Genomic DNA, 11541 nt, shown 5'->3' with positions numbered 1-11541 from the left:
GCCGTCGCATTGGTCAGAGCTATGCCAAGCCCCGCCCCCAGGCCGATAGCCCCGCCCCCTCCAAAAAGCGTACTGCTCGCTGGGCTGGTCGGTGCGTTACGGGGTGCGGCGCTCCCGGCTCTCCATCTTTGCACAGACAACGTACCGGTAGCACGGGACGTAAATGCGCTTTTATTACGGTTTATTACTGGTTTATTACAGCAAAAGCCTACCCTAGAGGCAGTGCTGAGCGCTGAAGGAGCCGCCCTTTGTAAATGAGGGCTATCAGAGCTGCTGCTATCTCCCTGCATTCCTCCTCTGTTGACTCGGCAGGAAATCTCGCATAAACCCATCAAAGGAGCACGGGAGGGGCAGGCTGCGGGAAATAGGAAGGAGCTCCTGCCCTGAAAACGAGATAAAGCGCTGGGAGGCAGCAGCACAGTGCTCCAGCTCAATGGCACAGCGGTCTGTGCTCCCGATAGCATCGGTACTGGGGAAGGGAGGAAGCAGCAAAGGAAAACAATTCCTACAAACGTAGTAGAGAGACAAACGCGTATCTTCCTGAGCGTGCTTTTCATCTTTGAGCTTAGGAATACCTCGGCACGGTCACAGCACTAACACTGCTGGCTCCTGTGGAAGTGGGGCAGCCCATTCAGCTCCCTGGTGACACCTCTCCTCTCTCTGATGCGGACTGACTCCTCTGGAAAGAAATCCAAAGCAAGAACTTAATGGAAGCAGGTCACGCTCCGGGGCTGTTTAAAATCTTCGCATTACTGCTGCTGTATCTGGAACAAGAAGCAACTCCTGAATTGCTCTTTGTTTTACTGCACTTGGGAGCGCTTCCATTTTTCTGCTCCATGATGATGCTTCTCCCATACAGATGTCACAGCTTCTGTGCTTTGTCTTCACACCAAAACCTCCGTCACTCATGAGTGTCTCTGTATTCTGAAAGACCAGCACAGCATGGCATGACAGTTATCAGAACTCAGAGCAGCACATACCAAATATGGACCCTGCTGTTAGAAGGATGGCCATCAGGCAGAAACCACCCTCAGCAACACATTCTCTTGGCTTTTTATGGATTTCACATACAAACCAAGCACTCCTCACAAATGCAGCACGTGAATAATTCAGGATGGGCAGCACAACATCCTGAGGAGCCAGGGCAGGGTCATACAACCTGTCTTCATTTAATTCACCAAGACCAACTCAAGTCCATCTTCTTCCCAACTGTGAGAAGTCCTCATGCAGCACACACCTGCTCTGCTTAATGCCAACCAGCACTGATTTATTCAGCTCAAGAGCCTGACAAGCTCACTGGCAGAACAGTCTTTGTTTATTTGCAAGGCTCTCAATTTCCCTCCAACCAAAAGCCAACAAACACCACAACGTGGCTTGTCCCACATCACAGATGCATCAACAGGGTGTACCTACCCCAAAGGGGATTTGAGTGAAATAATTCCTCTAACTCAACACTTTACACTGTGGTAACACCAACTGTGGGACATCCATTCTGTATCTTAAGCACTACAGAATGAAACAGTCACAACTTACCCAAAGCACGTGGCTCTACCCAGACTTAACACAAGAGTTCCATGTGGATGCTCGAGCTGGGGTGGTGTGGAGGCACAGGGGACCTAATCCTAAATGCCACTTGATGACATCTGCTCCCCCACTGTCACAGAAATACCACTGAGAAACTACTGCATAAAGCCAACACAGAGTGCCGGATTTCTGGCAGCACTGTTCAAGGACTGAAAACTAACAAGTGATTCCTTTTCATTGTTTTTGCTTTAAATAATTTGGCATTAACAAGAGCTTGAGAAGAAGTAGCGCCACAATCTGGATGCGGATGCTGCGTGATGCGGGCACTGCTAGTTCAAGATGCACTGAAAAGACAGCAACCTAATTTACAAATAAAACCATTAACACATTTGTTTTTCATTTAAGCATCAACAAAAATACATACAGATTTTTTTTTTCTTGCCAGAGAACTCAGAGTTCAAAGCAGAGAGCTCAAGCAGAGGGAAAGCCAGGTGTCACTACATGAAGCTTAACACAAGCAACGCCATTCCATTCCAACCCTTTCTGCTTTACAGATTTGGAGGTTTTACACACAAAAATTTTAGGAAAACCTTAATAATGATCAAATCCAAAAGCAAAAAGTATATGAAATGCAGCTAACACCTTTTTCCCTATTTTCATGTACCACATCACTCGGCCTTTCTGTTCCTTCCTGCAGCATTGCAAACAACTCTTCATTTCGGCAAAATCCTCTTCAAATAAAAGAAGACAGAACAATCCAACACATCCCTTTTATTAATTTAAAAAACATGGAAGAAAAGTAATAGGGAAAGATTTAGCAATAGAAAAGGGACCTGGCTTAAAAATCTAAAGAACTTGTCTAGCAACATAAACTGATTTCTTTGGGTTAGAGATGACCCCATACAAATCCCCAGATTCAGAACACTCACAGTGCGTGACAGCCTGGCTACAGACCACTTTTCTACTTCAGACTGAACTCTGCCCTTAGATTCAGGTATCTGATTGCTACCAGCTTTGATGACATTAGATTATGCAGTCCTCACAGGAATATTTTCCTTAAATGGTAATGGGTGTGTTTTAGCTTTCAGACAGAAAAACACTCTGGGCCATGTCAGAAAGAACTCTAAGGTCACAGAGACTTATGGCTGACTCGTCAGAGCAAACAGAGCAGACTGCACAGCAGTTATACAAGCAATTAAGAAAAAAAACTCTCTTATTTGGCATTTCTCTATCAATATCTCTCGGGCCTGCGATGCGAAGGTCATTCACCATTAAGCAGATATAACGTTCACCAATGAGTTCTGCTTGGCTGAGATGAAAGACTTTCATGCTTCTGCATGTAAAGCAATGAAGAGTGTTTCCTGCTGTCCCTCAGTGGCCTCATCCTCTTCCCATCACAAAACTTGGCTCCTCAGCATCGTCTTCCTTCTCTTCCTCCTCCTTGCAATCCTCTTCGTCATCCTCACTGCTGACTCGCTCTTGAGACTGATCAGATTCTAAAAACAGAAACCATACGAATTGGTAACATATCCCATGTCCTCCTCGTTATGCATTTCACAACAAAATGGTCTCTGGTGCCAAGCAAACAGGTACTAGATCACACCAATTAGTACAAACGGATAACGTGCCCCACGTGTCCTCCTCGTGAAAAATCTCACAACAGTGAGTGAAGTAGAGCTCTGAATATCAAATTCTCCCTTGGAGAAGCCGTCCCTTACCTCCAGCACTCGAGCTGCATTACCACTGTGACAAGCCCAACGTTAAAGAACTCCACCTTCTATTGAATGCTATCTCAATCAGAGGTAATCAGGTGCTAAAGTCATAGATTATCTCATTCCCAATCTCACCTCTGCGTGTTGGCACGAACTTTCAAGTATCACAAAACATTGCTAAAGAATGCACACACCAGTAAGCTGCCTGCCAGGTCCGTGTATTTCAATGTCTATCCAAGTTTACAGGAACTCCACAGGGTGCCAAGACCTTTCACAGACTGTTAAGTTTATTACAAACACGGGAACCCTTTAAGATAGGTGCCAGATTAGTTAGGATCAGAGAAAACTGGTGAAAGACCAGACGAGAAAACACCTTCTAGAAATTAAATAATGGATATGGAAATTAGGTACGGCATAAAGTGCAACCTGGATCTGACAGCCATAACTCTGCTGTCACACCCCTCGTACCCTCCCTGTCTCTCAGGACAAGTCAGCTCAGCGCAGGCTGTGACCACAGTGCGTAGGATCAGTGGTGTGATGCCACCGCGTGGTGAAGTTCAATCCTGTCAGTTCGTGTTGATGCACTGTAGGACTTGGTGCCAACCCTTCTTAACAGTTTTCCTTGACAAAGGTGAAAGATGGCCACAAGTCCTATTTATTTGTTTACACAAATGCTTGCCTACCAGGTCTGACAAGCACGCTTCAATTACTTTGGAAAGAACCCTCAGATCTCAAGGCACACAAAACTAGTGAATGACAAGTCTGTTCTCAGCAGGCTAAAGACAGCTGTATGCGGTTTCCAGCTTATTTACTTGGTTTTAAAATAGAGAATCACAAAGTATAACAAGCAAAGAACTGTTCTAAAGACAGAGGGGCTCAGAACCTGGCTCCCCAAAGATGACTTGTTTGTACATGGCAGTCCTGTAGCACAGTCCTGGCTCTGCCCTCTCCCAACCACCCTGGAGAGACAGGCATTCTGTTTTGTTAAGCTCACACTCAGATTCTCCCCCCAGTCACAGTTTATGTGCAAGTAGCTTTTAAAAACAAACCAGACCAAAAGCACTCTGCTACATTCCCTTGCTGTCACAAGTACAATTAACCTAATGATTAATCTATCCTCCCACATCTACATGGGAGGCTGGCAGTGGTTCAGCTGAAACAGATCCAAACAAGAGCAGAAATAAAGTAGAACTGTCAGACAAGTTATGTTCTAGCAGAATTACCAGGAACTGCGTTAACTTCCCTGACTTACTGTGATCAGTGTGCTCAGCCACAAAGCACAGCTCTTTGAAAAATTAAGGTAAAATACACTCACTAAAAGGGAGCAATGAGCATCCAAAAATTTAAACAAACATTTGTTCTGACATCGCTGAACGTTTATTTCCAAGACTGCAGGAGAACAGAGGCAGTGCCTATTTCTACATGAAATGAAATGGTTATGTGGAACAGATGGCACCAAGGTGGCTTAATTTTTTACATACAAAATCATAACTTAGTTTCCTGCTGTCCAAGCTGTGCATTTTCCCCCCTTTTTCTCATGTGCATTTAAAAATATGGCTTTCAAAGAGGACTTTCGACAGATGAACAGAAATATCACACTGAAGACTCAGTCCTACCCATCTATGAAGAATGCCTGGTGGGAGGTGGGATAAGCCCTCCTAAGGATTATTAGAAAACAGAACTGAGGCTTGAAAAAAGAAAACTAAATCTCACTGACCTTTTTCCTGCTTCTTTTGTTCAAGTTTATTTTTCTTAGCTTGCAGTTTCTTCTCTTTTAGCTTCTGGCTAAAAAGCAATGAAAAGAGACTCACGTAAATCCAACACTGTAAAGTGTCTGCACACTGTGATTACACACCCATTAAGGACCTACTACAGACATCCTGGGAAAAGACTTCAGAGGAGAAGTGCAAATTGGGTCTCAACTTAAAAACAAGTGGTAGCAAATCTAGATATAAGACCAACAGAAACTTTTCTATGTTGGTTTTAGCCCTATGGATTTTTATTTTATTTTTTTAAAGCCTGTTTCCAGATGCAGCTACAACTGAAATCATATTATAAACAAGGATCTTCCAGAACACAACAAAGAAGGAATGAGAATGGAACTGTTCCTACATTTTAGCTACCTAACCTATAAAAATATGGAGAAAACTTTACAAAAATCCCAAGCTGTTGGTATTCAACACTGAAAAGTCATTATCAGTAATCTGCTTTAAATAATAATAATAATAATAATAATAATAATAATAATAATAATAATGCAATATACTTCAATCCTCATCTTTGGCTGTGCTTAATCATTGGGAATAACACTAGGGATAAGAGGAGATTTCAGTTCTGTTACCCAACAAAGATAGACAGGCAGTCTAATGGCAGGCACCAGGCAGAGCAATCTGAGACTCGTGTTCCCCCCACAACACAGTCAGAGGGTTCTACAGAAAGACCCCAACACCACACCTGGGAGCTCAGGACAGAAGAGAAAGGGTGGTGAAATACATTAGGGGTCTCCTGTGTGCCACAGTTGCTTGATACTTCCACCATAAGACTACTGAATGCAAGAAGGAGGTGTTTAAGTGTTTGGGCAGCATTTCCTGCTCCAACACTTGTTCTGCTTCTCAGCCAAGGAAGAAGCAGCAGGCCAGATCTGACTTGCTGGCCATCTGTTGGACCACACTACATGTAAAGTAAGATGGCAACAGTGTTTGTGTTGTGCACATTTGTGCTAATGAGCCAGTGAGTCACTTTGCATAGGCCTTTCAGCAGCAGCTCTCAGCTACAAAATGCAAAATGCTCATTCTCAAAAAGACAAGAGAGAAGCTGCTCAGGGTCAGACACTCTGGAAGAGGTAAGCAGCCATGATATCTGCTATTTCTGAAAGGCATGGCAGACTGCAACATAAGATCTTACATCTCTGCTAATGATTCTCAGACCATTTCCTCTGTTTCACTTCGCCTAAAATGCACGGGAAAGGAATGATTTCCTATCTCTTATTTTTTCTATTTAACTTAATAGACAGCCAGCATATTACTGAGGTAGGTAGAAACTGCTACTGATTTTAACAACACTGCACAGCCTTTCCTATACCCGTGCACCGAATTGGGCTAGTCACACTGGCAGCGTGCAGACATCATGCACCATCACACCCTACTACTCCTAATCCATATAAGCATCCGTTAAGCAGCACCATTTTCGCACTCAAGTTGCTTGATGTCAGCTGCTACAGACATTTATGTAAGCCAGACGTACGTACAGAACTTTCCTGACATTGTTAAAACAAATACACAGTAGGGCTTCTTGCAGTCAGTGTGACAGTGTCAGCAAAAGCTGCTCAAGCACTCAGTTATCTTGCTAGCAACGCCACTGAAAATAAACCACACCAGCAAAGCGTGTCAAATTTACAGATGCCTTTAGAAACCGAACAATGACATTAATGAAATTAATTTATGCAGACAGATTTCTTGGCTGATTGATGTAGACACAGAACAAGAGTATTAATCCAAAGGATGTAGCTGCAGATGAGGCACAGGGCATGAGGTTTTCCATGTCAAACCTCCCGGGAGCAATCTGCCCTTACCGCTTCCTTCTGCGTTTTGCTGTTTGCTCTTCTGCAATCATCTTATTCCTCTCCAGTTTCTTCTGGAATTCCTCATCTAGTCTTTGCTGTAATTGATCACATGTTATACTTTGGTCACAACCTAAATTAAAATACTTCTTTTCAAAATCATGTCCTTTTAGGGAGAAGTCTTTTAGCAAAATACAGAAGGGAGCTCTGCCAGATTTTGTCTGGCTGCTTTGTTATACAAAACACAGAATCCTAGGGAAGACTTGTATACAGACAGCGTTGGTAACCTGCAGCCTGAGCCAACCACTGAGCACTTCAGAGGAAAGAATCCTCACCAAAACAGAGGTGACACTGGGCTTCTGCCCTAAAGAATGTATCAGTAAAAACAAAGAGGAGAATCTGAGACACAAACAGTAACATATGAATTTGAGGACTCATTTTGGCCAAGAGAGAATACAACAACAACGCTCCCTGAAAGAGGAGACACTCTTAACAGATCTGTATTCTGTGTGCATGCACCTGCTTTGATGTTGTCTGTGCAAGACACTGGTATTAGGGATTTCATTTTATACTTAGAGACATTTCAAACAGTTGTTAAAGCATTTTCAAACCCACATGAGAACACAAACATTCATCTGTCGTATTACACGTTAGGATCCCTAGTGAACAGAGAAGATGGGGCATGTCTGACACAAAGCATCAAATGTTTCAATGTTGACAAGACACCGCGTATCACATATTCCTGCACTGTTTTTTTTTGGTAAGAGGTGGTTTGGAACTGAATTGTTTGCACGTGATTTTATAAGGGAAAAAAAAAAAAAAAAGCAATGGACACCACATGGTTATAAGAAAAAAATATAGAGTCCTGCTGACCTTCTCAGCCATAGCATCCATGAAATCTTGCCTCTGGTACTCTCGGCGCCGAAGATGCCGGTACACGTGGAACTCCCCACTGCCAGCTCCAGCACTGGAACCTGCAATAAGAAGGGGTTTGTCTGCTAGAAGGTAATACACACTGGATGTTCACAAATTACTACAGTTGGATGCTGAGGGGCTGGATACCTGAAAGTGCAGCGTACAAAGAAAGTCTATTAACAACACAGAGTATGCCTGCATTTTATATAAGAGCAAACAACTCCCAATCAAAAGCCAAAGTGAGCTGCAAAATCTTACATTTCAATGCAGTTTCTACCAGTTAAGGCCAACAGCAATCACCATATCCTCTCAATTACTCCCCTGAAGAGAATCCAGCCTTAGCTGGACATAGAAGCATAAGACCTCGAGTTAAATGCACATCCTGTTGTCTTCTAGACAGAGGTGAACTACAGCATCCCACTGAGGCTGCCTCTCACTGATTCTCCCCATCTCATACAAAAAAAAAAAATCAACTGAAGGGTGTTAAAACCCATTACATTGCTGTTTCCCATGCAAAACAGATACCACTGATAGTTTTTGTATGTTTCATGAACAAAATCCTTACAGTTTTCTCTTCCTAGCACCAATCTACATATTAAAGTCTCAGAGGAGCTTTCAAATGTGGCACTCATTCTCACCCTGTGCCTCCTGAGCCATTTCTCAATGCAAAGTACACAAAAGCATTCTTAAAAGAAGACACCTAGTAATTAAAACACAAGATTGCAATAGTGCACTTTGATACCAACAGAATCCCAGCATGTCAGGTGCTACTAAAAAACCAAAACAGCTCTACTGAAGCACCTGGCAAAGCTATGTGAAAAACCTATGAGGGAATTGTAATAATGAGCACAGTTTACTCAAAAATGTATAAAACTTTTAATCTTAAATCAGTTATTCTGAAATATGAACAAGCTGGCCTTTGGGAAGGATCGATAAGATGAGGATTCCAAAGGATCTGCAGATCTACATGCAGATGCACTTTAGACTACAAATACTAACCCTGATCCCCCCCAGATGGAAGTGTAGGCAGAACACTTGTGCTGGATTCCCTGCACAGCTGTCAGCTCCCTAGCTGACCACGTATGGTCACATCCCTGCATGCCTCTGCCTCTCACCACCTGAGATTCAGACTCAAAACAATTAAAAGAGGTAATTCACAACTGTAAGCTTCCAGAGCATTTTCATATCTGTGGAAAAGACAATTTACTTGTGTCTTGTGATCACTACTACAGCACAAATTACTCCTTTACATGTGGCTTGTCTACTGGAATGCCACAGGTTCTGGTTCTGAGCAAAGCAAGGCCCACGAACAACGTGGACATTGAGAAAACAACTCAAAAAGCTCATTTTATACCTCTTTTCTCCAGCAAAATGATTGCCAACAGAAAATCACCTCCAGTCTTTCTGTTAAATGGTGTCTAAGCTCAACATGGCTGATCCTACAGTTATCTGAAGAGCAGTGCCTTTACCCATCACATCTCTGACAAACTCCGGGGGAGGCCGTGGCGCCCACTCGTTCAGCTTCTCAGGAATTGGTACAGTCTTTTCCTGTAAGAACAAACCAACCATCAGCATCCTCTGGGGGCCACACCTGCAGTTCTAACACAGGACGGCCCGCGCATGCCCGCAGCCCCTTCCACCACAGGACAGACCCCAGACGGAGCACACCTCCACTGACAGGGAGCGGGCAGAAAGCAGGAATCAGAGGACACCCTCTCAGGACAAGGGTCAAAACACCTCATTAGAGCCCAAGGGTTGAGATTTCCCACCAGCTCCCGGGAAATGCAGAGCAAGCGGCAGACAACGGAGCCCCGAGCTGCTCCATTGCCCGCGGGGCGCCTCTTCCCTCACAGCCCAGGGTGGGACACGAGCTCAGTACCCATCCCTTCGCGGCCGCGAGCACGAAGCCGGCCGGCTTCCCGTCCCCTCACCGGGTTCCTCATGAGGCGCTCGAGGCGGAGGCGCTGCTCCTCGGCGGCGTTGCGAGGGATGACGAGCGGCTGCGGCTCCTTGCGGGGCCGGGACGGGCGCGGGGCCGAGGGCGCCGCCATCTTCCCGTCTCACAGCGCCCGGCCCACTTCCGGCGTCATAGCGCAAGACGCTGAGCGGCCGCCACGATGGGCGTGGCCGCCACGATGGGCGTGGCCGCCACGATGGGCGTGGCCGCCACGATGGGCGTGGCCGCCACGATGGGCGTGGCCGCCACGATGGGCGTGGCCTGTAATGGCGGCAGGCCTCGGGCCTGCCCTTTTGCCTGGCTGCCCGCTGCAAACTGCTCGGAGCGCCTCAGAGGAGGTGCAGGAAGCAGTGTGGGCTGTGTAGGCTGTGCCTCAGGCTCCTCGGGGCTCAGGTATTCACTGCTGGGGGGGCCTAGGATGTGTCATAAGTAAATGCACACTGCACAAGTGATGCTCCCTCAGGCATGGCGAGGGCCGTGAGGAAGGAGCAGGCGGTGTGCTGTGGCCTTGCTGGAAGCTGAGGGCTGCCCTGAGCTGTTGCTGCTACTTTATCCAGCCCCACAGCAGAGCTCGGCACATCTCCTACCACCCCACTGCCCCCAGCGCTGCTCCCAGTGACCCCACACCACTGTGGGATCTGTTAGCAAGGCCGCTCCAAAATCCGTCACGCTCCGGGCTCTGTGAGGAGAGAATTCTCAGCATTTTGCACGGACGCCCTGGCCCCAGCCAAATCCCTGCCCCGTGACGGTGTAAGCGATCCGGTGCTTCCTGGTGCCTCCCTGCAGGGCTGCGGCACCATCTGCTCGTGTCACTTTGGCAATTAGCAGGCCGTGCCCGCTGGCAGCGAGGGGCTGCAGCACAATTCCCCGTGGCATGGACTCTCTGTAATGGGGAGGGTCGCTGCCTCATCTGTGCTTAATTAACACAGGGGCTTTGCCCAATCAGCGTGTGGACCAGCTGAGGGCTTGCATACTCCGAGCAAGGCTTGCCTGGAGGAATGGAAGCTAGAGCTGGCTGTGATACAGCTCTCTCTACAAGCAAAATTTTTCATCGAGCTGCTGTGGCCATACAGAAATGGCATGGCATGTGCTCGGGCTGCGTGTGCGTCAGAGAATTAGCTACTAAAGGTCAACGGTGATGGAAGAGGGGCATCAGGCTTTGTGTCTTTATGGAGATAAGCTGGGGCACGGAGCTGGGCGCTGGGTTGAGACAGTTCCGTGCTGTGCATGAGGAGAGGGGAGAGAAAAGGGAACTCAGAGGTTGGGAATGGTTCCATCTGAGATTTATGGGTCATTTGTATTGACCTGAATTTATTAAGCCCACATGCTCTTCTCTCGTCCGTGAAGAAAATCAGAGCGGATCCACAGGTTCAGTCCTCTCTTTGTTTACAAAAGACTTTTTACCTCTGCTGAGGTTGCTATGGAAATGGCACTAGTTTATGCCTCGTGTTTGTCTTACCAACCTGATTTATAAAAGAATGGCTTGAATTCAGAGTTGGCTGAGTTCCCAGCTGTCTGTGCTGGCCCTGGAAGGCATCCCTGCAGCCACAGCCCTGGCTGCTGCCATGCAAACATCTTCCTCCATGCTGTCTCCCAGCTTGTGAGCTCCTGTCTCCGCAGCTCTCCCTGCTCGGGGTCCAAAACGCAGCTTCCGAAAGCAGGGGTGTGGGCAGTGCTGTCAGGTCTCTGTGTGGCTGTGCCAATTGCTGCTGGAGAACAGCAAATCGGTGATGGCCAGACACCACTACGGCTGGAGGGCTGCAGGGAGCAGCTGGACAACTCGATTCTCTTGCCCAAAGCGTGGCTTGTGCTGACAACAACTTGCAGCTCTGGGAAACGACAGGCAGCTGCCTGTCATCGGACAGAGCCCACGC

The 11541-nt window shown here is 46.5% G+C and overlaps 1 protein-coding gene across 1 annotated transcript; it reads right to left on the bottom strand.

Annotated features, from left to right (window-relative positions):
- Positions 1-2280: 2280 nt before the first annotated feature.
- Positions 2281-9816, bottom strand: PRKRIP1 (PRKR interacting protein 1). The gene is made up of 6 exons (XM_003211692.4): positions 9642-9816; positions 9180-9258; positions 7669-7769; positions 6808-6893; positions 4954-5021; positions 2281-3020 (listed from the first exon to the last, which is right to left on the bottom strand). Exons 1-6 carry the CDS (start codon positions 9759-9761, stop codon positions 2905-2907), a joined length of 570 nt encoding a protein of 189 aa, XP_003211740.2. The 5' UTR covers positions 9762-9816; the 3' UTR covers positions 2281-2904.
- Positions 9817-11541: the final 1725 nt, after the last annotated feature.

Source organism: Meleagris gallopavo, chromosome 21 (assembly GCF_905368555.1).
Source record: "Meleagris gallopavo chromosome 21, MGAL_WU_HG_1.1, whole genome shotgun sequence".
Classification (NCBI taxonomy): Eukaryota; Metazoa; Chordata; class Aves; order Galliformes; family Phasianidae; genus Meleagris; species Meleagris gallopavo.
Note: the sequence above shows the minus strand (reverse complement) of the source record. Positions and strands in the feature narration are given on the sequence as shown.

What these genes read in the sequence shown, in the direction of transcription:
- PRKRIP1 (XM_003211692.4), bottom strand. Translation starts at nt 9,761, where the DNA reads ATGGCGGCGCCCTCGGCCCCGCGCCCGTCCCGGCCCCGCAAGGAGCCG. An exon ending in AGCGCCTCATGAGGAACCCG is followed by an intron (nt 9,259 to 9,641) that starts GTGAGGGGACGG and finishes TTGTTCTTACAG; the next exon opens with GAAAAGACTGTACCAATTCC. An exon ending in GCAAAACGCAGAAGGAAGCG is followed by an intron (nt 5,022 to 6,807) that starts GTAAGGGCAGAT and finishes ATTGCTTTTTAG; the next exon opens with CCAGAAGCTAAAAGAGAAGA.